The sequence below is a fragment of the Hippoglossus stenolepis genome, chromosome 7 (assembly GCF_022539355.2).
Source record: "Hippoglossus stenolepis isolate QCI-W04-F060 chromosome 7, HSTE1.2, whole genome shotgun sequence".
In the NCBI taxonomy this organism is placed as follows: domain Eukaryota; kingdom Metazoa; phylum Chordata; class Actinopteri; order Pleuronectiformes; family Pleuronectidae; genus Hippoglossus; species Hippoglossus stenolepis.
Window position 1 is genome coordinate 19,361,802 of NC_061489.1, and position 26,903 is coordinate 19,388,704.

Here is a 26,903-nt window from a genome sequence, read left to right on the forward strand (position 1 = left end):
ACCTGCTTATCTGTTAGTTACAGATGTGAGTGGTTTTTTCCGGCGCGACAGATTGAGATGTGGTGGTACAGACAGAGGCACGAGGTAAAGCATGGCAGCGACAGTGAAACACAACGGAGGACATACAACAGAGTGAGTGCTTCAAAGAAGACAACTGAGGTCTGTGCACCTTTAATCATACTGTACCTCCGTGTGCAGTGTAACATGAGACCAAGAACAGAGGAGACGGAACAGAATTATAATGATGCAGGCTTGGTCAAGTATTATTTCTTTTTTATTTACTTTTATCTTGATTTTGTCTCATCTTTGACACGTTTAATATATTTTTCAAAGTATAATATTATGTTTTTGCATCCGGTGTCACATTGTATCTAAGTTTTACATAATTTATAACACGATTTGAGCGTGCGGCGAGGAAGTGCTGCGTGAACTCAGCAGCTTACTGTGACAACTTAATTATTTGTGTGTATCTAGCGGTGGGTAAACAGAGGAATAGCAAGAATAAAGAATAAAACATATCACAAAAAAAACATAAGAGTTAATGTCTAATATGAAAGCACCACACACTATGTTTAATATATATAGTTGTACTGGGTGTACATGGTGATACACTGCAGAATATGTAGAAAAAATCCTATAGAATAAAACACGAAGCACAACAGCGTGAAGACAGAGAGTTTTAGAGCAGATTGGTTCAAGGTGACGTCTTCCAAACCAAATGACACCAATTGACCAGGATCAAACAGCGAGGAGACCAAACAGGTAGATAAGCAAAGAAGATGAGACAGCTGTAAACGGTCACAGACCTTTTCTAAACACTTCAAATGCCATTTAGACTCTTTAGACTGACTAATGCTCAATGGGCCCCACTTTCAGATTGGATAATAATCGTGTGCGATGGGCTGCTTTGGTCCCACAAGTGGTCTGGTATATTTGTCAAAGAGGAGAATTTGCACCTTCGGCGACACAAACAGTTTAAATCCCAGACGGCGCCCGCCCCCTCCTCAGACCCTGCCCAGCATACGGGCAATCCACCAGTTGCACGGCATGACAATCTGACAGATGACCCGACCTCCTTGGTAGTAGTACGGCCACGGGTTGAAGCCGCCCAGGGGCTCGAAGTAGCGGCGGCAGAAGCGGTAACCACGGCGACAGTGCTGGCAGCAGTAGCCGTTGTCATCCAGGTGGTTTTCCAGCTCGAATCCGACTTCTCTCTGCAGAGGACACAGGAGCAGGGGCAGGGTTACGATTTCACACATGACAAATGTCAGTCCTCCACAGGCAAGGGCAGGAGAAGGGGAGGAGGAGGAGGAGGAGGAGGAAGAGGAGGAGGAGGAGGGAATTGATGAGGCTGCTCTGGCTGCATGTCAGCACAATATACATAAAACCCAAACAAGAGTGAAAAGATCAGAGGAGATGTCTGTGAAAATGCAAAGCCGCGTCCTGCTCGACGACTGTGACACAGAGATTGAGATAGCGGGGAGAATGGGCGAGCTTGATTTGAGCTGGAGGAGCATAAAACATGATATAACACCCTTGACCTTTCTATTATAGCGGAGGTAGCACGACTGGCAGCTGCACAATGCCTCATCCCTGAATCCAGCATTCACTGCCTCTCCTCGGGAGCTATTTTCAGTCAAAGCAGGTCTAATGTTGTAGTTACGAGCATAATTACTCTTTTTCTTTCATCTCTGACCTCCTTCCTTGACCAAAGCCCTCACTCGGCACCAAAAATGGCCGCCCCTCCTCCGACAGGGCATTCAAACTCCAGCTCCCCACGTCTTGGCGTCCTCCCACTGACCTTGACTTTAAGTGCATGGCACATTCCTGAAGCAATTAGCAGAGTAATGATCGCCTAACAAGGATTCTTTCATTTGCTCTCGCTGGCTGCCTCTGAATTTATAGAGAGGCCAGATGAAACCTAAACGAAAGGTAAATTGGGTAGAATTAATGGCCCTCGGATTTTTCCATTGTGCCGGTTGGTTCATGCCCTCGTAGACTCACGGGGGCTGAGTGCCACGTCTTTGATCAAGAGCAACCCCCGAAATAGGGGTTCGGAGAAGTGCCACTTAATTCAGCGCGCGAGTGGAGGCAGCCGCTGCCCTCAGCGCGCATTTGACCACATTTCAATCTCTTTTTAGTAAATGAATCCTCGGAGACAATCCCACACTGTCTCGTTAAACTGCTCGGATCCAGGAGACGACGGCCCTGTGCTGACTTCACATCCGAGAACAAACTGGCATAATTCTCTGCCAGCGCTCACAATGACTCAGCTACACGCAGCGGTGCAGAACAAAACACATCCACTGTGGGGAAAAGAAAATGTGTGGGAATTGTTTAAGAGGACAGGACCCGCAGGAGCACATGGCTGAGTCCCCCCCTCGTCCCCTGCTACACCGAGTATGGGAATTGGGGTTTTTCTTGCATTTACTCTATAAGTCAGCGTCGTCTTTTCCACTGGTTTTTATTTGTTTTCTGTTGCAGCAAGTGGACTGTATCCACAAAACAACCAATCTACCACATGCATGACAATAAGTAACCACATGCATTTGATGTTATGATGTATTAAGTAAAATTACACGCTCGTGAAACATACTTAAAACACATGGAGAGGGAGGGACAGATGCTATCTGGGAGAGCCAGGGTTTGATTTATTACTATGACAAGCACAGGTAGGCTTTTAATGATTTATTGTTTCAGTCAAGTTTCAGGTCATCAGCTCCCAGGCAACAATCTGTTATGGAAACAACACGAAAGCTGTCAATGGACCGACGATAATCTTATCTGCTCCTCGCAGCCCGAACCGGGACGTTGCCGAATCTGGAGCTCCGGAAAATGAGGAAAATTCTTTATTCAAATGACGCGGTGTTTATCGGGAACAAACAGCCAATGGGCAGCATTGTACCTTAAAGACAATTAATCAGAGCTATCCTTTTAAAACGGAGGCTACATATTCATCACTCCGGCTTTGAGTTGCCGTCTCCAGTGGGATGCCGCAGTGATAAGAATGGTTCACCTTGGGAAATCTGAGGCAGTCACTCACAAACAAGCAGCATTAATGAAGAGCAAAAAGCCATTACCTCCTCGCTGCATCTGATTTCATCACACAGCCAGGCTCACGTATACACATGCAAACACAGCCGCGCACGCACAGACGCCTCCGTGCATAATGTGAGGCACTGGATATGAATGAGTCTGCAAAGTAGAAAACCCGCGTCAGTCGTTCAATAAGATGTAACGAATCAAAGCACGACTCCTCTAATCTCCACACTTGTTGGTGTTATTTCACACACGCTGATCACCGCTTTTCATGAGCTTGAAGCACATGCCTGCATGTGTTATTAAATCTGGTAGCAGAGCTCATCACATTTATTCTGGGATGCAAACTGTAGCGATAACATTTCTGTTTCCTCCGCTGCTTTGTATTCAAACAGGGCAAGGTTTTTTTTCTTTCTCTCTGTGTAGACACACAGGACAGTGCCTCACATGAAATGCTCTGCTTCATGTCCTGATCTCAGATTTCCATCTGGCTTTGCTGCTCTACACTGAGCACGAATGACAATGAAATGGGATATAATTGAATAAGGAGATAGTCGTGTACTTCAGTAAACTCTGCTGCTTTACCACAGTGATAAGGAGCTTTAGCTTGAGTGTAAAGATTCCTCCGGAGGCACAAACAGCTCCTGCATTCACGGATTTGAATTCTTCAGCTTTTAGCACCTCTGCTCTGAATGAAGTGTGACCCTGAACATTTCTCCCACAGGTTTGTGAGAATACTTCACACGATACCAACACCTACATGCAGGCAGGAACTCGCACTCTGCACGTTAACATGTGTATGTGTGTGGGGTTAATTCGTATTGGAAACCCATCCCTGCTATATGGGTCAAGGACAGTGGTGCCATCGTGTCAGCTGTGTCACATGGTAGTTATTCAGTTTGAAATTTCCAGGGCCACCTTTGATAGACCCCGCACCCTGACATGGCAGCTGTGGCAAAGGTCAGCTTCATATATCTGTCAGCCCCTGTCACAAGGACTCGAATGATTGTGCTGCTTCATGAACGAGCGCCATATGGAGGCGTGACATTGAAATTCAGAATTACGAAATGCAGATGAAGGGAGGGCGTGTTTTTAATGGGTCTACGTGTGTGTGTGTGTGTGTGTGTGTGTGTGTGTGTGTGTGTGTGTGTGTGTGTGTGTGTGTGTGTGTGTGTGTGTGTGTGTGTGTGTGTGTGTGTGCTAGCAGGGAGGATGTGGGATGACAGGAAAAGTGTGAGCAGCAGCCTGTGTGTGCCGTCACATTTACATGAGCTGAGGTTTGGCTAACACGTGTGGCGTCCTACTGGCATGGGCGAGAGTTCAGACTCCCAATTACAGACTGCTGCCTGCCCTCCGCTTGGCCACAAAGGCCTTTGTTATCGCCGGACCCACAAACACAGCCTGGATGTGTGGCTGGGATGGATTGCAGCGGTATGCATTACTCAGCTGATATAGAGGCAGAGCGTTTCAAAAGGGGAGCCAGGTTTTTCATCCCCTGGTATGTTTTAATTGCATAGCGTCGCATCTCCTGCCGCACATGATGAGGGAGAAGACGGAGCAGCTGAGGGGAAATCGAGGAGTTGAGCGGGAGGTGTTTCTGAGACGGGCCTGATAAATGTCAACATTATAGGACGTCTCATTCCTCTGCATGTCTCTCGCAGACCGGAGCCGACTCATTATCCTTGAATTTAGCTTTAGTGGCTATTCACCTGTAAGTGCTGAGTGTGTGTGTACGTGCTTGTGCGTGGGATGTCTGTGCAGGCGCGTTCGGTCGTGGTATCTTTACCGTGCAACTGCTCATGTCACTGAGGAGCACAACTCCTGCGTAACGTGCTGCTTTATGTGATTGTCCCTCCGTCAGGGATAATTAATCACACAATACTGAGCGTTTTACATGCACGACACCAAAACACGCCACCAGGACTTTCGGCTCATTTTACAGGTTTTGATAATTATAACCTTCTAAATAACTTGTCTGTGCTGCAGTGAGTGACCTTGAGAGCGCCTCAAAAAAAAAAAAGAAGGGGGGAAGTGAAAAAAGGCTCTAACGGCTGCTGTAAGGCACAAGTTGCTGCCTTTGAAAGGCTGGATATTCCTCTCAATTAATGGAGAGACATAAAGGGAGTCTTCAATGAACTGGCCTTACTTAAATAGATATATAGAGCAATTGCTCTGCCCTCTGGTGCACAAAGTCAGTTTTAACATCAATTAGTGAGCAATTTATATGCAGCGAGAGTTGTGGCAGAGCTGGGACTGATTGAAGTCGCTCTACTGTATCTGGTGCTGCGGCGCCGGGGATGACGTGGCGCATAGGGTCCTGCACTCACATAGTCGTTGACGGCAGGGTGGTCCAGGACGTCCCGGGTGAAGCGCTGGCCTGTGACCTCCGCGTCGGGCGTGTCCACATTTTCCAACTCATCGTCTGAACACACAAGAAAGAGAAATGTTTATGGGCTTGCAACAGTTTTTTTATCCCTGTTGTGTGATGTAAAAATGAGAAAGCTTGTAGATTCTCATTAAAGAGAAATACACTGAATTCGGTCCAAGCTTCTATCAAAGAATGAACCTGCTGCTGGTGTGATACTAACACACATCATATACCACAAACCTAATTAGTAAATGTAACTAAAATACATTTACTCAACTACTGTTGTTAAGTAGAATTAGGTAGTTCTAATTTACTGAAGACACAGATATACCTTTACTCTTCTACATTTCACAGAGAAATATTTTCCTTTTATTCCACTCGGTCGGTGGAGATTAACATTTCAGATTTTGAACACGATGCAAAAATCTAAAAAAATCATCTCATCAAGTTTATTTTGGTCTATTTTTCAGTCCTAAAAAAACTTTTCTTAAAACTTAGAAAAGGTCAACTGGTATCTCCGGAATAATTTTACATTATATTTGGCCTAAAAGCACCAATTCCTTATTCTCTCTTCTTTTAAAACTGGAATATCGTATTTTAAAAACACTTACATATCATCAGAACACAGTTACTTAACTACACATCCAACAGTCATGGAACAACATTAATGTAAGTTTAAGCTCTGTTTTGGTCTCCTCCACAAACTCCCGAGGGAAATATCTGACTTTCAAAATGTTCAATGCTCCAATTATGTTACACAGCTAACTATACCTGCACTTTGCTGCTAAGCTAGGATTAGCTGAGCATGGCATCCTGTGGCAACTTAAAAATGTAAATACGACCAAAGCGAAACATTGCAGACCAGACAGATAAAGCTGTAGATTAAAGTGATGATTCTCTGTAGGTTCATCACTATGAGCGATCACTTTATCACATTGTTTTTATATTGTCAAATTATACACTTATGATTATAAAAACATCAGTTAAAGCTGCTTTAAAAAGTATCTAACTGGAGTTTGAGTTGAGAAAAACAGACATCAAGGATTCAGTAGCTAATTAATTTATACTATAGGAAGGTGGGTATTGTTTTGAAGTGTGAAAGATAAGATAATCATAATATAATCATAATTAATTAAAGTTAGCTCCATGTATAGTTTAAACACATTGATGATAAAAATCTAATTTGTTATAGCCTCAAACTGTGAGTGAAGGAGCTAAATGCTGTTTTCATCACTGACCATCAGTCTCTCAACTTTCTCAACACACAGAGCCAGAAACACAGGCTGGATGCTCATATGGTCGGGAAATCATGCAGCCTCGGTGGACCTGCGTCTGGCCGGTGGGGGTGCCCTCCAGCGAGGGTGTTAATAGTCTGCATTTAGAGGCACAGGTGCCCCCTGCTCTCACCGCTCAGAGGGGAGGGATGGATCCAGTGGATGGGCAGATGTTGGCAAATCTCCCAGATCTTGGAGTCAAGGAGGAAGTCCAGGTTAACGATGGGCTCCTCTTCAAGAACCCACACATGGGAGTCCTCCACCTTCATGTCCACAACCTCGGCCTCATTCACCTGCTGGAAAACACACACACACACACACACACACACACACACACACACACACACACACACACACACACACACACACACACACACACACACACACACACACACTGTGTTATATAGCATGTCAGAGCTTGCTAAAATGCTCAGGCCCCACACAAAGCGTAGTCCTGCATTTGCACTCCGCTCCCTCGGGCCGTGCAGCATCTCCAGCCTCATCGTTTTATCTATCACCTCACTGTCCTTTGAGAGGGTGGCAACTTCCTGACTCCTGACTCCCACTGCCCTGACTCCCTCCTCGCTCTCTCCCTCTCTTACACCCTCTCCTCAAGCCTCCGGCATGCTCTCTCTATTATACATCATTGAAATTCACAGACAGTGATGATTTGACTTTTAAATGACTTTAGAAGTGGTCTTCATTACTCTGAGTGTGGCTGCAATATCGTTTAATGTGACAGACACAATAAAGCCTTGCATTCTCCTCCCTCCCTCCGTCCCCCCCATCCGTCTCCCACCCCTCCCGCCCTGCCTCCCCCTCCGCCACAATGCTTCACTTGGCAGCCAGCACTATCAGTGGGCTTAATTTGTTGATACTGTAGTTCATGAGCTGTAAAGTAAACTATTATTGCTTAATGATAGGGACTACATGTCAGTGTTGTCTAATAGAGACGTATGAAGGGGATTTTGTAATGCCCTCCCCTAACAGTGCACATATTTATTTTCTTCATGTATATGTAAATACATACACAAACCAACCGCTCTTCCCATTCCCTTGTTAATTAGCAACCCAGAACAGAAAAACAGTTCACTTGACAAATGTTTTTACAAGGTGATTTTCTCCCAGTCTGAAGCTTAATTGCACATTAGTTAAGCTTGACGTAGAATCCTGGGGCTATAGTCGGAGCGAGAATCATTAATATTGGGTCGTGCCCCCTCCCCACTATTCACCACTGTCACTCTGGCTCGAATTAGAATTTCGCTGCGTGTTTGTCATCGAGCGGCACAGTTGTGACCTGAAAAATAAATAAAAGACAGACACATCCTGTCACATCCAGGATTGTGTTGGGCGCGGGAGGTGTTTAACCAAGCTTTTGACACACTTCTCAATTTTAAGAGACGGCCGGTGGACTAATGATGACTCGGAGGAGTCGTTTCGGCCGGCGGCGGTGCGGCGGAGCGGCTGCTCTGGCATTGAGCCGGCACACTCACGGATCTCGTGGTTGCAGAAATTAAAATCAAACTTGAGGAACACAAACAGCAACTCTCTAATTGGACCTCTTAACCACTGAAGCCAAGTGAGTCTTCTCTGGAAAGTAAATGGAGGTCACGACACGGGGTTCACAATATAACTTTGACTTCGCAGTTTAGAAACGACTCCAGTAACTTGTAGCAGAGCGAGCGCCTGGGGGGAAATAGTAAAGGTTAGAAATTTAGCATGGGGCAGGGATTTCTAAATGCCAGTTGACAAGCACAAAGACAACATGATTATGGTCTTCCAGTTTATACACACTTTTGAAAGGCTTTTCCAAATCCGCATTTGACAAATGATGTATTATTGGGACACAAGCAACTTTTTTATCAAGTATTGGACCTTGGGAACAATGGTCATTTTTTTTGTGTGGCCTGCTCCTGGTGTATGTCTGCTTTACGCCTACAGTGCACAAGTTAATTACACAGCAGTTGTGCTGTGGTTAATGAATTTAGCCTCTCCCGCCACCGTGTCCCAAGGGGGGGAAACACTGTCTATGTGACACATTGTTTAAAGTGCTGCTATGTTTGCCACAGATCGACTGAGGTTTTCTCACGATACCCTGGAGCTTTCTTACACAGCCCGGCACTGACAGGAGTGGGGGGGAGGTTATGCATAGTAACAGGTGGTGAATTCAAGCTAACACCCATATTCCACGTTCAGTGACAGAGCTGGTACTTGCTTCAGGGCTCCGAAACCCGTGGTCACAACAGTGTTAAAAACAGTGAAACCTCTGTCATGGCAAAAATCTATAAACCCAACAGATTCTTGAGTGGTTTTTCTATTGGCAATTGAAATTTATGGCATCAACACAATTACATTACATGTGCACAGTAGGAGACCTTGTGATCACTTAGTCTGTTCAATAAGACTGAATGCACAGATGCACAAATTTAACCATGTCCACTTCCGCACTGATAAAGCCACGGCTGTGCTTGACGTTCTGGTCATCGCACGCCCCAACTGTGACGTCAACACGTTTATACTCCTGCTTGAGGCGCGATACTTGGTGCAGTGTCTCCGCGGAGAAAAATACACAAACACTGCCAAACAAAGGCAAATGAAAAAAATACACAAACAACAATCTTGGAGCCAGCTTGTTTCCTCTAGGAGCGTCAGTTCGGGGGGTTTACGCACATCTTTGTCTTGACTAACGGATTGCAGAGGTTTTTCCATAGTTCAGAGACGGACCTGTTCGCAGCCTCTTGCCTCCAGCTGATCCAACGGCGAGTATAAACCAGCCTTTAGGGTTAGCTTTGCTACCTCTGTCAAAACATATGTGTAAACTCTGCATTGGCTGCTGAGTTGTATGTCAATATTGCTGCCATATTTCCCCAGTAATGACTGGTCTGTAAACTAATGTAAGCACAATGAAAAAAAAGCCACAACAATAGTTACATTTCTCAATGAGTCATTTTCATACTCAAAATACACCAAATGCAGCTAACTAACATTAGCATGGGTAGCATGTTAGCAGTTAGGTCATCAGTCAGTTTACAGTAGCAATAGTCACTACAATCTTTGCACAACACGAGTTTTGCAAAGATGTGTGACTGACATAAACAAGTTTGTCAGCAGCTATATGTTCAGTTTGTTTACTTTCAGAATTGTCTCCCTGCCACTGACTCAGCTCATTTCGTCATGCAGACAAATACGAGTTAAACCAAGCTGTGTTCTTACAGGACTTTGGTGTTTTCACATCCTCTGCTGCAATGTTGCGGCTCAGTGTCTTGTTTTTCTGTTGGCAGTCTGAGTGGGAGGTTTTTGGGTTGCTGGGTGAGCTTTGGTCATCCATATTAAGTGGCTGTTTAATGGTGCAAGCAGCTTCCATTGACAATGCTAAAGGGTGTGAGGGAGGAGGATGGCGATTTCCATGTCAGACTGGGGGAACTGGAATGAAGCTCAGGGATTACTCCCTCAGATGTTTCATAGAGGAAGGCAAATTGAAAAGGGAGGAAAAAATCCTGGCAAACAATTCATGTTCGTCACCTGGTTCTCCCTCGCTGGGGCTGCATTTCCTTATCAGCTGCTTGCAGTTTTTCCATGATTTTTTCCATTGTTTTTTTCACCTCGGCTCTAAAGCCTGCAGCCGCTGCTCTGAGCACTCCCTCCTAAAAGCCTGTGGCTGGGTTAAGCTAGGAACCATTAACACTTGGCTTTAACCCCTGTGAGCTTCTTGTGTTTCACCACCTGAGGAGGAACCTGTGCTGATCTTGTCCAGGGTCACACGTGGGTGGATTTTCAGAGAGGACGGATCAGGGGCTGCGAGGACAGACCTTGGTGAGGTCAGGACAAGGTCGCGGTTTATTACCTCGATGCGCCTCCTCTTCCCTGATAGTTACTGTATTTCTCTTGTGCTTTCCATTGTTTTTGTAGTGAAAATATTCTTGCAGCAGCACACAGGGTGTACTGCCTAAAAAGGAGTAGTGCTAAAAATAATCTTCTTTTAAGAGGAGGTTGAGGGGAGATGTATGGTATTTGTTTTGTATTTTGAAAACCTGAACTGAATAATTGGTTCAACATTCTTGGGAGGTGCATTTATTTGGTTTCTTGCAGAGAACTAGATGAGAAGATCATTCCCACTGTGTCATGTTTATGAACAGATGATGTCCCTGTGCACAGATATGAGCTTGTTCGTCTTCCAGGTGGCTGCGCTCAAGCAGGAACAGTATAAGTAGACATTTATCTAGGAATATCTAAATATTTTGTGTAGTACCCTGATAATTTAGTTTACATATTGGATGTTTTGCTATGCATTTCAGCTCCGTCTTGTTTACATCATACATATTGCAATATGATCTGGGTGAAATCTTTTCTTTTTTGTAGAAAAATAATATGGGGAAATGAGTAAGATAACGAAATTTCCAATTTTGAGTAAACCTTGAACGTTTCAGGTCTGTTTATTTTTGTGTATTGGCAACGCAGGTGTCAATCAGTCAGTATCGCAATAACTTCATTAAACACTATTTATTTATTGTGTTTGGTCCAAGTTCAGAACCAGGGGTTTTATAAGAGTTAGAACCATTCTACATGTGTTGGCTATTATTCCTTGTTCTTCAGGAGGAGAAGGGACCAAGTTGAAACTGAGTTGCATGTTTTGGTGCCTGGTTCTCACGACTTCACCTGACAGTTATTTCAAGGTTACCTCAGTCGTAGTAATATGTAGCTTTGGCTGCTAGGGGTTTCCCAATTAAAACAATAACAAAATACCCGGTTTGTTGACGTTGTTAAGCAGCGAGGAATCATGGGAGTTTTTGTCTTCACCACAGATGAAAATCTACCTTACGTGACTGGCTAACTAGCTGTGTGCTTTTCCTTAGTCATGTGACACGTAAATCATTTAAAGAAATTTGAATAAAGAATTTTTACATAGTATATCTTTAAAGAAACCTTTGAATTAATATATCTTTGAACGATGTGCAGAATGATCTTTTTACCAGTGGCAGTCATAGTAAAGGGTCCCGGAACTTTTGGTATGAGCCCTAAAGTCGAAGTCACTTTACCGGCCTTGGATGATTCACTTTGGAGCTGTGAATAAAGGCAATTAGGCTTCAATGTGTAAAGAAATGAGAAACGGCATGGACATATGGTGCTGTCTGGGCAATTAGTATCTGTAAACATGGATCAGACATTATGAAGATGAGAGGAATGAAAAAAAACATTGTTTGTTTTTTTTGGGTGTGGGAGTGGGTTTCGCTTGGACTGACAATTGGCTTATTCTGTTTTTAAAATGAAGCGGCGAGCCAGCCACTTCTTCCCAGCTGCAATGTGAAATGTAAATGAGTGTGCTCGCAGTAGAGACATTCGAGAGAAGGATTTTCTCTTTGAACATACGGCTCACTCAGTGAATTGCACTGTGACACTGAAAAATTGGCAATTTTGATTGATTGAATTTCTCCCATTCCTTTTGCTGAAGTTCACATGCAACTAGAAGAACCCAGAGAAGGAAAATGAATCGCTCTATAGTTGGAGCCTCGTGAATTCTTACAAAGAAAACATATTTTTTTTAAATAAAAAAAAACATTTTAATGGCCTACCTCTCACTCAGACCTCTCTTGCACCCTTCCCCTTTAGGCTATTTGGGTTGAGCCTTTGGAGGAGATGATTAAAAATTAATATTGGCTGAAGATTGACAGCAAACACTATTTGATGTGAGCCACAAAGCGGCTGTTGGTTTGTGGGCAGCTTTCTGACGGTTTCACAGGCACCACAAACCCAGTTTATTCTTCAGTGAGACGGGTGGGGGGTGATAGGATAAGATGGACAGGCTAAGGATTTGTGTGGTGCTCACAGCGCTCTACTCCAGTTATCTCCCTATGCATGACAGCCCCTGTCGGACTAGAGAGGCTGAGGTAGAGACAGCGGAGGGAGGAGGCGTACCAGCAACTCTGTGTCCTCAGCTTCCACCTCTGCCACCGTGGGTAGTTTCCGAGTTTGGGTCCTGATGTAGCACCTCTGATGTTCGGCAAAGCGGATCCCAGTGATTCCCTTTGAAAAAAGAAAAAGAAACGAAGGGTTGCTCAGAAATTCAGATGTATGTATCATTCATCAGCTTTCTGTGATGTGAATATCCCATAAGCTCTGAGGCGATCGTTTTAAAACGCTCCGCTTTTTGCTCATAATCAAAGCTCTTAAAAAGTCAGAAATTAAAACCTAATGAGTGAGGTGTGGTTTGATCTTTCCTTTTGCGTGGTATATAAAATTGATGACTTCTTGGCCCTCACGACGCAGCACTTGCTTTTAGCCTGAATGGAGGTAAAAAGGCCCGTGTGTTTCATGGTGGCTGAATAATACTGAATAGTAGGATATATCGCACAGCGGGGGCAAGTGACATTGTTGAGAATGAAGTGTTTTCTACAGAGAGTGCCCCCATTGAATTAGCCAGTCATAGGTCCCTGTCACTCTCTTAATCTGCGCAGTCAAGTGTGGAGTCACTCTCTTCAGCTCCACTGATGATCCTCCACCATGTGGACTACAGCTCTATTCACTCTGACACACAAAGCCTCAAAAGGCAAGAAAGATCTATTCATTTTCCCTCGCTGCCACTCGATGTTAATCTAAAATACTCCGGTTAAATATCTTAGATTAAGTCTGAAAGACTTTCATCAGATCAGATTGTTTCAAATGTATTTTTCTGCAGAGTCGAGCTGCTCATTCAGCATACTGTATTAGAAGAGACGGCAGGATCTACATCTGCCATGGCTGCTTTAAAATTGTATCAAGTGAAAATTGTGTGAGTGGGTCCATGGAAATGGACTTGATTCAATCTAAATTTAATTACGGTAACACGGTGTGCTATGACATCTTCTTTGAATCGGTTAACTTGATCATGTTGGCGGTATTTCTACATTTTCCGTGGGGCTGTCACTCTGAAAACCAGATACCAGCCGCACAAGACATGATACAAAGTGATGGCCGCCATAATTTACTGCATGTAATTTCATCTGTGCAGAAAAAGGATGGGGCAATAATAGTCTCCTGCACAAAAGCATAATGTTTATGCTGGGCTTGATTGTGATGAGTCTCTGTTTAATTTGGCTCTACTGTATCGGTGACTTGTAGCAGAGGAGGAGAGGGCAGTGTTGTGATGAGATACAATGATTACTGGGGTTGGTCAACCAGAAAATTAAGAAAGACGCATTAACACAGGGATGAGAAATGGAAAAGCAATGTCATTTTAACAGGGCTGTGTTGAAATATCCACTTGTGTATCCATGTGCAAGATGCTCATCTTCATCTATTAAAGACAATAAAGAATAGGAAAGTGCATGCGTCATTCAAGCCCCTGTGAATAAAGAGCTAAACTCATGAGAGCATGTATTAGTTTGGTCCCTTTTAACATCGTTATCTGTATCTTTGGGACATTTACGTTTTTTTACCCATAATCACAATATTTTTGAGAGAAAAATTTGAATCAGAATTTAAATGTGATGCATATATAAAGTAGACTTACACTCTACATTATAAACAAAAGACTGTAAATATTAAGATGGACGACACGTTTCCACTTCCACCAACTATCAAGTAATGAACCCAAAATATCCCGGATACGAACTCCGCCATCTTGCCCATTTGGAGCCACAGTCTCTGCAGTAGCGATTGGGCGATAGAGCCGATGCGCTTGACCAATCGCGAGTCAGTCTGAGCCATCAATCATTACGTTTCACTTAGTTTTAATAGCATCAAATAACTAATCAAACCAAACTAACAAGAACAATTAGCCCTTGAACGTACATATGTATGGTAAGAACTACCTAAAATCACAGACACTTTGAGAACATTTTATTTGACGTGTACTTTGGCTTCTTGTCCCACCCACTAACATGGAGGAGGCGGGATTAATGATCGGTACTGCAGCCAGCCACTAGGGGGGATTGAGATGCTTTGGCTTCACTCTTGGGGAGTCGACATGTCGTCCATCTTCATATACAGTCTATGTTACAGACAAATAACCTATTGGTCCAACTCAAAGCCTGCCAACAACCACAAGATAACATCCGGTGAGTAATACTGCTACTCACTCTCCTCAAAAGACGATAAAATGTTGACTTGTACATGGAATAGCATAAAAGTATATGTAGGCCACAGTTACAAGTAAAAAGCAAAGTTATGATATCTGTTTCCACCAGAGAGGGTGAAGTTCTTCCTGAACTGGGTGACCACCATAGACTGTATATGAATACGGATGACATCACAGCATCCCAAAAGTGAAGTCAAACCATTTTGACTGCCCCCTGGTGGCTTGCTGCAGTACAAGTCATAAACAAAATGTGGTGAAACGACATGATTGACAGCTGAGACTGACTCGCGATTGGTCAAGACCGTGCATCAGCAGGACCTCGCTAACGTGGCTCCATCCTCCGATCGCTGCTGCAAAGACTCTGGCTGCAAACGAGCAAGATCCTGAATATATTTGGCTTCATTTCCTGACAGTGAGAGGGGGTGGAGGCGCGTCGCCCATCTTTATTTACAGTTTAAGGTCTTGACTCACATGGACGCCTCTTGTGATCTCACAGTTCTCTCAGTTCACTGTGTGCAGTGTTTTGAGATGTGACGGCTGGACCGCCACCTCGGAGGTGACGGAGGACTCACACTCACGGTGCAAGGTTTGTAGAGACAGTATGAAAGAAACATCTAGCAAAAGATTTAATCAGGTGTAAAGTCGTATCCGATAGGTCTTAGTTAACTTAGCTTTTTGCTGTATCAACAATAACTGTAATTAGATTTTATCATCGAACAGCTTGGAACAGTTTGTCATTTTATTAAGTTAAATATATAAAGCGAGTTTAGGACCAATGTTTCTTTGTTCCTTTGTTTTAATGTAAAAATAACTTTTGTGGTTTCTCTCCCAGGACGTTTCTCTTTCTTCATTTTCTTTTCCCTCCTGTTTAAATGAGCCCAATACAGACAATAGGGAGCTGAATTCGCCTGTGGTCCACAGTCCTTGTGGCATAATCCCCTCATTTTCCATTCCTCACACAGCCCTCGGGCTTGAAGGAGATTGTTTTAGACCTGGATTTTGGAGTCTGTAATAAAACGTAGCATTCCATTAAAAAAAACAAAACAATTCTAACATCAGCGCACAAGCCACCACTTAGTATAACCTCATTGTAAGTTTTGCGTGGGTTTCCTTCCTGTTTTTTAAAATCACAATATGGTTTGATTTACGCTGCTCATGGGCTTGTTTCTTACTCGTCTGTGGTGGAAGCGCTGAATCAAACGAGTCTCCTCAGGGGACGCGCTTTACTAACCGGAAGTGGAGCAAGCAACAGGCGCATCTCTGTGTGTGTGTGTGTGTGTGTGTGTGTGTGTGTGTGTGTGTGTGTGTGTGTGTGTGTGTGTGTGTGTGTGTGTGTGTGTGTGTGTGTATTTGTGCTCTTGTACAGCTACCTTTGTGAGGACCAGTTTGAGCCTACAACCTACGGAGTGAGGACATTTTGGGAAAGTGAGGACCTTTTGGCCGTCCTCACTCTGTGACCTCCCTTTAATGGACTGTTTGGGGGCTTAGACTTGGTTTTAGGGTTAGAATTAAGTTAAGGGTTAGGTTTTAGGCATTTAGTTTGGATGGTTAGGGGAAGGGGCTAGGGAATGCATTTTGCCAATGAGTGTCCTCACTAAGAGAGCTGTACAAACATGTGTGTGTCCCACATGTCCCACACAGACACACACTGGGCATCTTGAAGAGGAGAGAAATAGATGGTGATTGCAGAGGTTAAGGTTTTCCCGGTGCTGTGCCTGGTTTCCATCAGGTAGCCATTTTAGATTCACAAGATCCATTCTCACGAAAACAATTAACTCACTGCATTTTGTTTTGTTTTTGGGACGAGGTGTATCCTGTAACATTCAGCCTCGCAACCACACATTATACAGTAAATAATGGTGTGAGAGTAAGAGCATTCATTACCCAGTCAAGCAGAACACACCCGTCTCTGAGGTGCAGCGTGTGCAACCTCCTGCTCACTCAAACAGGATTTAGGAATGAAAGATAAGTTAATGAGTTCTGCTGCTGACAAAATTACTGCTGAAAAAAAAAAGAAACAAACAGAGATGTGCTTCTTAATGGGCTTTGTCTCTGCACCGCAAAGACGTTACTGTATAGAATTAGTGTTTTACAGATCCCCCTCTCTCTCTCTCTCTGGGGGTCTGTGTGTGCACTGAAACACACAAAACCATCAGTTGCTGCTTTAGCGTCAATTAAGCTGCTTTCAGACATTGTACTAAAGTCCAGATATTTTCCTGATATTTTTTCAGAGGGGCTGCATGCGAGAACGAAAATATCAGGGTAAATTGCTCCGGACATTTTCCACAACTTTTCCTGTAAGCCCCGTAATAAAATGTCTGTAAAATGTCAGAGTGAGCCCATGTGAGACAACAGCAGGAAAATGTCACAGCAAATGACTGGTCGTGTTGATGACACACCATGGACCTGAAATAGGAAGAATATGAAGATGTAGAAGATGCCTGGTTTCACCAAATCACGTATGAGTAACACGCCAATTTTCATTTTGTGTGCTCTCACCTAAATGTAATGGTTTGTGTCATTTCATGCCACATCATCTCTCTATCAACTGATGAACCACTAACCCTAATAAAGGCAACGTGACATGACAGACGTGACACAAATGTCCGTGACAGCGGCGTGCTATTTCCATCAGGTAGGTCAAAGGGTCAAAGATGTGAACATTATCCTTCCTGAGAGAGGGAAAAAGAGGAATTACCTAAATGGCCTTGTTTAATTTCACTTACATTTTTGAAGTCGTGCACCTCAATGACTTCTTCGCTCCCGTTTCCCATTCTGAAGATCTCAACTCGCTGACCTGGGTCGATCTCCAACACGCTTTCTGTCTCGATGCCATCCAACACGGCTTTGTACTGATGGTCATACACCTGCAAAGACACAAACCACAACACCACACTGTGACTGGTGCATCTGATAAAAGTATAATGGGTTTATTTTTTTTAATTTAAGTTCACCCAAAGTTCAACATCTCAGAGCTCTGCACTGATCATTAGATTAGCCTCCTGATTCGCTATCCATATTTCAGTTTGTTCCAACTAGTCAAACAGGTCTGGTGTTGTTCTCATTGACAGCTGTTTCCCTGGTAGAAAAAAAAGGACGCAATTCTTTGTTTATGCAGGATTAAGGCTCCAGACATCATCTTCTTGTGACGGAGCCCGAAAAAAAAATTGCTACATCAATAAAACACAGTGACAGAAAATGCCACAAAAATGACAAAGTGTAACAAATGACAGCGAGAATGACACAGATCCACAGGTTGCTATAAGTCAACTTACAGAAATAACAACCCTTAAATCATAAGTGTGTGTTATTTTCCTGACATGGGTAATTGCTCTTGGCACCCAGAACCACAGATTGACTCAAAATGACGACGGAAATAAACAGAAAACAGCTGACGTCGTGTCAGAGTGAATAATGAAGAGAAACAAAATGGAAGCTCAGTGTGATCAACAGACTAACACAAGACGAGATGAGAAAAGTTGTACTTTGGAATTTTAAATTGTTGCTGTGCAGAAATTTGTCACATGTTAAACCGGCATTAACTGATTTATTTTGACCACTTGCAGGCAGCTGAGTTTTTTATGGAGAACAGTTGCTTATTAATTCTCCCAGCAGACACGCAGCTACATTAGTATTTGGAGTCATGCTTGTGGGCAACAGAACGCATGTAAGTCCAATATTCACTGTCCTTCTAGCTCTGCCTCAAGGAAATATCTGGCTCTTTTATTGCTCCACTATGTTCACCAACTAGTGGCTACCTTTGTGTGTCTGCCGTTTATTGCTGGGCAGGTGGCGTTCAGTGGATTTTTATCATAAAGCTGAAAATAGCTTCGTGCTGCATCTTTGAATGCGGTTGATGAGGGTGGATCAAAACAGTAAGAAAAGTTTGAAGACAGTAAAAAACCAAAACAATTAATGGAAAGATGTTAAAATCCCTTAGCTAAGCTGAGGGGAGAGGTGGGGTGGGCACTGGGTGATAATTATCAAAGTGACCCCTACACAGTCATTTGATGCATCATTAATATAATAAATTGACTATGCAACATAGACTGAATAGAAAAATGGACGTAGACTAAGGGTCCAAAAAGTGAAGCCATTGCGGAGAAATATTCAACTTGTGTAGACTCGTCGGACTGTGAACAGCATATAGCAAATAGAAGAAGTCTCGACCAGGATATCAGCTATTGGCTGTTGCCCCAAGAGTCTAATTCATCATCAGACGATAGCTAATTGGCTCAGAGATTCTCTTCAATGCAGCATGATGTTCATTTTGTGAATTATAGTCCAACTTAGAGCGGAATAGACAATAAAACATGGTAGTATCATTCGGTGGCTGCAGGTCGCAGGTGAAGGTAGACATGCAGTATCCTCCCGCTCTCAGTCAGGCTCCACCCCCCACTCCTCCATATATGGCTGCTTCTGGTTTCAATTTACTAATATGTCGCAATAGGCATAAATAGACAATAGGCTTAAAACAGCACTTCAGAAACCAACAGCTTTCATGCTGGTTTGCTACTTGCTACAGAAGCTTCTAATTATCTACGGCTGGATATTTGCTTTCAGTTCCTCATTGCCTGCTAATATGTATCATCTGCTTAAAGTGCTGCATTCAGTAATAACAATCACTAGTGCAATTAATGTGTGTTGACAAGGTTAAGTAAGACAATGTACTGATGGAAGTTGATCTGATGAAGTATATAAAATAAAGACCTTTTGAGTCTGCAGCACTGCTGAAGCCTTTTCTTCACCGATGCCTTAAAGCAGTGTTGTTTATCACAGCCGCTTGCTCGTGCGCTGTTCTCGGACATGCATGGATAGCTCTTAAAATTCCCTGTCTGAAAAACGATTCTTGCCCACAGCTGAAAATATGCTATTAATATTTATGTGAGGGTTGTGTTATGATGAGAAATATATTGCTGAGTTCATCTTCATCTGTCTCTCTGCCAAATCAGAGCCTCGCCAATGAGACGCATGATTAATGAATACACGCGGATGGGAGTCCATCAGGATTTATACCCCTCATCAGAAGCATCTGCATGTCCTCTAATGCTCCAACACAAAATTAGCTTTTCCTTCTAACTCTTCTACACGTTCAGCTTTTAGCATGTTTCGTGTGTCTTCTTTCTTACATGAAGATGCAGAACATTTAGTACACTGCATCACATGTAGCCATGGCTTGGAAGAACAGAGTAATAATGATGGAATTGGATATAATTCTTAATAGAAGATCACAGTTCAAATGGCACCAGCCTATAAATCTCCATTAACATGGGCGACAGTAGCCTTTGCTCCAAAGAGAAGTAGAACTTGGAATCGTCAGGAGAAGGCAAATTAAGATGGGCTTGAAATTTAAGTGTCAATTGAGCAGTTATGGATAAAATTGGGGCTATTAAACAGTCTGAGAGTCTGTGTGGTGAATTAAAGTTCTATTTGAGCATATCTTTAATATTAACATAAAGGTGCAATGAGGGGATAGATTCTGGAGGCTTATTGATTTATACTAAAACAGTGAATTACATTTTCAGCAGGCTATCACTTTTGATGAAAATCCAGCCGTGAGAATCTCCCCACTGCACCGGGTTGAAATAGATAATAATGTATTACAACAGTTTGACTTCAACTGGTTCAATATCCAAAGCTGCTGCTGTGCACCATAATTGGCATTTTGAAAATAGAAATGAATGGCCTATGTACGGCCTCTTTTCATTCTAGATGCTTGAGTACATTGGTGAGACTTGATTCACTGCAATCGGGGGTGGATTTTAGAACACAACACAATATTTAGCCCCATTTTATTGTAAGTGATTGTTACAATTTCTTGACTTGTGCTGATTCTCATCCTAAAAGTATTCACTGGGAAATTTAAGAGAACTTGTTTTTCATGATTTACTCAATTCGTACTATTTATGATGTATTAATTCACTGAACCTGTCACTTGGCTGCGAAAAAGTTAGAGCTGTGAAAGTTAATTGGTTTCCCATTTGGTATAAAAAGGCCAGCACAAAAGAACAGCTCCAATTTAAGTTACACTTTCTTACAAGAACTCAGAAAGACTATACTAGGACTTTTAATACATTTGATACTGCTTTCAAATTATAGAAAATTATTGTACCAGAGTAGGGATGTGATGCTTAATACCGACGTTTCAAAGCTGTGTCGATTTAGTGTACGGCAACAATTCTTTTCAAGGCACAGGGCCCTTGCTTTGAAACTTAAGACAGGAAGGACTTGTGTCTATGTCACATGAGAAGAGATGTGTAAATACAGACGTGATGCATACTTTACTATCCAGATTACAACTGATACTAAGTGTCACAGAATGATCAAATTATCATACATCAAGCATTATTGATCGTACATCGTACAGAGGGGGAAAATGATCGTACAATAAATGATCGTTCATCTGACAGCACTGGTCTATAACATAGACTGCATAGGTCTATAAGCTAGTTTATTACTTCCTGCCAGCCATTATTTTTATTTTATTTTTAACCCCTTTTTTGCGGAACAGGAAGTTTTATTTTTTCTCATGTTCATATTGATGGCAGAACATAAATAAAATTGCCTCCTGGAACATCAGTAAGCTTCACACTTCGAGGTCGAGGTTCAATCCATTGGCTGCCATTGGCCACTGAACGGGAAGTGTACAGAGGGTGCACTGGAGCATCGCACTATGAGATCAGTGAGCATGAACTAAAAACTGTAAAGTTGTGGCTTGTAACACCTCAACAGCTAAAATAAAACTCACTGACAGACTTCACAGAGGGGAACTGCACTCGGGTGATAATTCTCTGCATCATCGTTCCAATCAGTTCCTTTTTCTAAACAGCTTATATGAAACTACTGATAAGCTTCTCAGAGTAAAGACAGCACTTTAAACTATACATATAACAAGGAGTTTTTTTGTTTTTATTTAACTTTATTAAAAAAGAACTATCCTTTGTAACATCTACCCTCCGCCTGTCTTCTAAATACCAGTGTTTCAGAGGAGTCTGTCTCTGGTAATAAAAGTGGCACAGCTCTCTGAAATCACATTTCCTGATTTCTGGGATTTGACATTTTTCTTCAAATTCAAAAGAGTTTCCTGACTGCAGCTAAGGGCAACAGTCTCCAATCTGAAGTTCAGCACAGCTCCCTGTTGTCTCACCGGCTTTACAACTTGTAAGAACACGTCGTAGTGCAAAAAACAACTTGCAGGAGCGAGAGCAGTTAGTTTATGAGAAAGCAAACCAGCAACAACAGTACAGTGATGTCTGTGTGTGTCTTTGTTATTTTTAACAGTGCATTCGATCACTTAAAGGTTACATTGCAAACAACAGCACCGTGAAATGGACATTGATTGTCAAAGCAACATTACTACGAATACAAACTTGTTATTTATTTGAAAAAAACTGCCTCACACAAAGTCCCATATCCCTCTGGAACAGCTGGTCTTTTTTCCTCACAGCATGAGATGCCTCAGACGATTGTACAGCATGAAATAAAAAATTCAGATCTCCACAGCTCGGAAAACATTCAAGCTCAGGAGTGTGAGGTGATCTGTGCCGGGGCCTTCACAGACAATGCCTTGTTTATTTCCTCTGTTCAAGGTTTCTGTCTGAAGTGGTTCTTAACAACCTCCACCTAGATGGCTTCAAACGCGGACTCACAATGTGACTGAGAGGCGGAAGGCTCAACTAAATCCGCGGGGTTGTTTGTGTGAATAGGTTCTGGTGTGGCACCCGAGGACATTAAACAAAGGTCATGTAGATGGCGTTACAGGTGAGTGGGTTGCTGCTCACACTCTGAGTGTGTGCGGAGAGACGGAGAGCGTGTGTGCATTTGTGCATCGATGGAGGAGGCGGCCGTGGGAATGAGGGAGATGAGTTGATGACAATATGTCCTCTTAGTTGTCCTTGAGGGTTAAAAGATGGAGGATCCAGTCGGGCGGAACTAGATGCCTGTCACTCACGGAGGGGGGTGTGGGGGGGGTGGTGGGGGGTGACAGTGGAGGCGGTGAGTGGGGAGGTGGGGAGGTTGGGAGGCAGGCAGGTTACTTTTCAAATGTATTTCTCTGCAGATTACAAAACACATGCCCATACATTTAATTTGTACGGTATTTTAAATACTTAAGATGTCTTCGACATTATTACTTTTGTTCACTTTCTGTTTTCATACAGCATCAAATTTGTGAAAAAGATCTGACACATCTTGGCATGAATTCAAATCTCCAGCGGTGCACAGAGTGACGAAGCTATCAAAAGGTTGTATTTCTCAGTTGTCTAAAATTTCACACACATTCAAGGAAATATGTATTATTGAAGAGAATTAACTTGCCATGTATCTATAAATAAATAAATGTTTGCTTGACCTAACTCTGATTTGTTTGTCTGGCAACTTGGCTCAGTGGGTAATTAACAAGGTTGGAAATTTGACCAGCAAGGAAAGTAAACAATCAACTAAACTACAACTTGTCTTCTTTTAAAAATGTTAATATGGCAAAAATAGTCCCTTTATATATTATCTATTGATTTAAACAATGTTACCATACTGATAACCCACGGCTCTATAAATTGTAGCTATAACTAAATACAGTCACTCGTATATGTTTCTTAGAGTCCATTACGGACGTTGTGTTAGTACCCAGCTCTGGTGACGGGGGTAGGAAGGATGGGCGGTGTGAAGGGGAAAGGTGGCGTGAGCGCTGCAGTGCATCAGGCCTCCAGGGAGCCATATTCAGCCCTGTGATAAATGGAGGAGCCCAGCAGCTTCGACAGTCACACCTTTGAACACCGGGTCCTTTTAGTTTTAGTACTTTAAGGTCTATGCTGGTTTTAAAACACAGAGTATATATATATGTATGTGTATTTGAGCAACTGACAGTCACAGGTTTAGTGGTGAGAGCTGCACGAGTTTCATATCATTGCTGTATATATATACATATATTGTACCTTTGTAGAATACTCAAAAATGAGTACACTCTCAAGTATCCATACTTTATTTAAGGCCTTTTTCTATGAAGACGTAAAGCACAGGTCTGAATAATAACATGAACGATGGCGGAATTTCACTCATCTGCTTCCCCATGATATCGTTCACACTGATTCACTGTCACGACTTTCTGACACATTTAAATAAAACCAAAGCTTTGTTAATGTTTATTCTTAACACCTTAAGTTTCTCTTCAATGGCAAGTGAAACTGTTCCAGTCATCCAGGTTGCCTTTTAAATTTAATTATGTTTTTTGTGTGTGTTTCAACTGGCTCTAATTTAAATTATAGGGCTTTGTTTATTACTGTGTTTAAAATCTTGGTAGTGGGTTCACATTTCAATCATATTTTGCGGTTTTAACCAGCTTGAGAGCTTCTTTAAATAGACGCTGAATTACACATTTAGATATAATTGATGGCCAGAAGCTAAAATGTCTTCATTTCAGGAGATTCCTGAGTTGGACTGACAGGGAAGCTGCAGAGAGTCGTGCTGTCTGGGAGTCACTCAGAGTTTGATGTGTCTAGAGCTATTTCCCCACATGCACCGAATTCCGGACATTTTCCTGAAGTTTCTCTGGAGGGACTGAATGTGAGAATATCTAAGTAACTTGCTCCTTACATTTTCTTTTGACATCTCTTGCTGGAAATGGCTTAGAGGCAGAAGTCCGATAATTGTTTGTTTAATGGCAAACTAGTAAAGATATCAATTCAATTTGATTATTTTGTATAGCGCCAAATCATAATATATATATTATCTCAAGGCACTTTCAGAGAAGGTATCAGACATTTAAGGTTTTGTTGTTGTTGTCTAAAGAGCTTTTATATGTGGTTTATTGTCCAGGAATTACATCTGTGAGGTATTGTGATTATTACTATTACTGTTATAAGATTAGGCATTTTTTGGGGTGAAATCTAGCACAAGTGTCAAGTGTCTCCTAAATGAGTCACAGAACCAAAAATGCGAAAAATGCCTCTGTAATAAAGTTTGTCTCCCAGGTATAAAAGACAAACACTTTCAGAGTTTCAGCTCAGAACAGCTGGCCGTGATCAACTCAGCTTTGTTGCCAGTGATGCAGAGGAAGCTCTATTTCTCTCCGTGTCCCTCGTCTCTCGTGTTGGCTGCTTGTCCTGCAGCAGACTTATTTTCAGAGCTCAAGTCTCTTCACATGGGCAGTCACATGAGAACAACTAATGTCTCCCAAGTACTCTGGTTGCACTCTTGGTTGGCGATGTCAGGATTTTTTGTCATTAGAGTTTCTCATTTTCTCAGGAGCAAAAATGGAACATCTCTGTTAGACAGTTAGGAAATTGCCGCTGCAGAGGTGTAACCTTTTACAAATGGCAGCAAACACGGTTTCTGCCAGATTAATTAATCTTTCCCTTGAATAATGACAATTAAAGACACACACACACACACTCTGCGAGTTTCACGAGAAACATTTCAGGTAATGAAAACAAACCTGGCAGCCACGTTAAGCTCAGAGACGAGCAGGTGCAGGTTCCTATGGAGATAGTGCTTGAAAACTAGGATCCACAAGGGAAATAATTATAACCGGTATAGATTCTCTACCCAGTGGTGCAGATGGTTTTCATACATGCAGACACATGTTGTCATTCACTCCGACACTGTACAGTTTGCATATTTGTGCAGGTATTTTCACTTGCAAGGTGATTTTATTTATAAGACGTGAGAGAAAGAGAGAGAGAGAGAGGGAGAGGGAGAGGGAGAGGGAGAGGGAGAGGGGGAGAGGGAGAGGGAGAGGGGGATCTGATTGTGTGGTGTCTTGAGACCGTGGGGATTATGCTTGTGGACACTGATTACCGAGCCTGTCAACTCCCAAGGCCTGGAGAATTTGGATAAATGAAGTAAGAATGGTCTCCGGTTGCCAGACACATGCAGGTTGCTGTTTGGTGATGCCAGCTGAATGCAGACAGTTGTTTCTGGACAGGCCCCAGCTTGGAAAATTCAATTTAGGAAATACCGGTCAGTCACTAATGCATCATCAACTTAGTCGGTACAGGGTAAAATGAGCTCCCTGGCAGCGCATGACATTAATCTCAGTGAAGACGACCTGACAGGAAGCAGAACACAGTAGGTGCAACATGTTGCAAATGTGGGAAATACAGCATGTGGCTGTATGAGTCATTTTAGGACCAGACTGCATTATCCTTTGTTTCAGTGTCTTCAACAGTGAGGACATTTACATGCATGGACTAGAAAACAACACAACATTGCACAGATATTTTTTATGTGGTGAATCCACAGCTTTTCACATCTCTACTCTAATTTTCTTGAACTTGCAAAGTATACTAATAATAAGAAACTGAAAAAAACTAAACAGCCCAACATTGAACTACCAGTTACCGAGAAAGTTGTACTATCAAAATATTAGCCTCAGACAGCGATGGCTAACTTGGTTGGCGATGAACTGAAAACACATTATGTATATATGATGGATATATGATGGATGGCCTGACAATATCAAAATTCAGCTGCACAATCTACCCTCTCCGAGGATGTTTAAAAAAGACAACAGAGGAGTGATGGAGCAGTGACTGTTGGAGCTTTGGCCTCATGACTACGTGGTGTGTGACCTGGAGGGTCAGGGGGACACGGGGGGTGGGGGGGCTGACTGACTGTTGCTCGGTGTAGCGTTGGACAAAGAGCTAACCAGCCATGAGAAGCTACTGCTGGACTTTCCTTTCTTTCTGCCAGACGGAGACTGTCGGTGGTTTGACAGTAACTAGAAGCACATTTATGGTCCTTTGAGAGAGTCACTTTGCAGCTCTGCTCTGAGACGATCTCTGGTGTGTGTGTGTGTATGTGTGTGTGTGTGTGTGTGTGTGTGTGTGTGTGTGTGTGTGTGTGTGTGTGTGTGTGTGTGTGTGTGTGTGTGTGTAGCTGTGTCCCTTCTGTTTATTAACGTTAATGTTCATCAGCCCTGAACATCCTGTTATGCTCTAAATACAGCTCCTTTGTCGTGGCCCAGTGTTTTGTGTTTACATCCGCTAAAGAAGAATAAATCTCGTTCATGTCTGACTGTGTTTTTTTGGCTCTTATCTGGCTTAATGATGCTAACACCACCAGTGTGAGAGACACAAGCCGAGGCTGCGATTATCCAGTCCTCTGCTTTTTATGCTTAGCGTAGCAGCTGCTATCAGGCGGCAGACGTCAACGGTTGAAATAGACCTCGGAGTCT

General features: G+C 42.8%; 1 protein-coding gene across 2 annotated transcripts in view; it reads right to left on the reverse strand.

Moving 5' to 3' along the window:
• Window positions 1-256: 256 nt before the first annotated feature.
• tnmd (tenomodulin) overlaps window positions 257-26,903 on the reverse strand; it is a 47,024-nt gene continuing 20,377 nt past the window's right edge. The window contains exons 3-7 of one of the 2 annotated variants that reach the window (XM_035161354.2): window positions 17,461-17,601; window positions 12,595-12,702; window positions 6,815-6,974; window positions 5,367-5,461; window positions 257-1,214 (exon numbers count right to left, since the gene is read on the reverse strand). In XM_035161354.2, coding sequence (XP_035017245.1) covers window positions 1,005-1,214; window positions 5,367-5,461; window positions 6,815-6,974; window positions 12,595-12,702; window positions 17,461-17,601 — 714 coding nt within the window. In that variant the 3' untranslated portion in view covers window positions 257-1,004. Of the gene's footprint in view, window positions 1,215-5,366; window positions 5,462-6,814; window positions 6,978-12,594; window positions 12,703-17,460; window positions 17,602-26,903 lie in introns of both variants that reach the window. The other variant, XM_035161353.2, reaches the window with a different exon arrangement.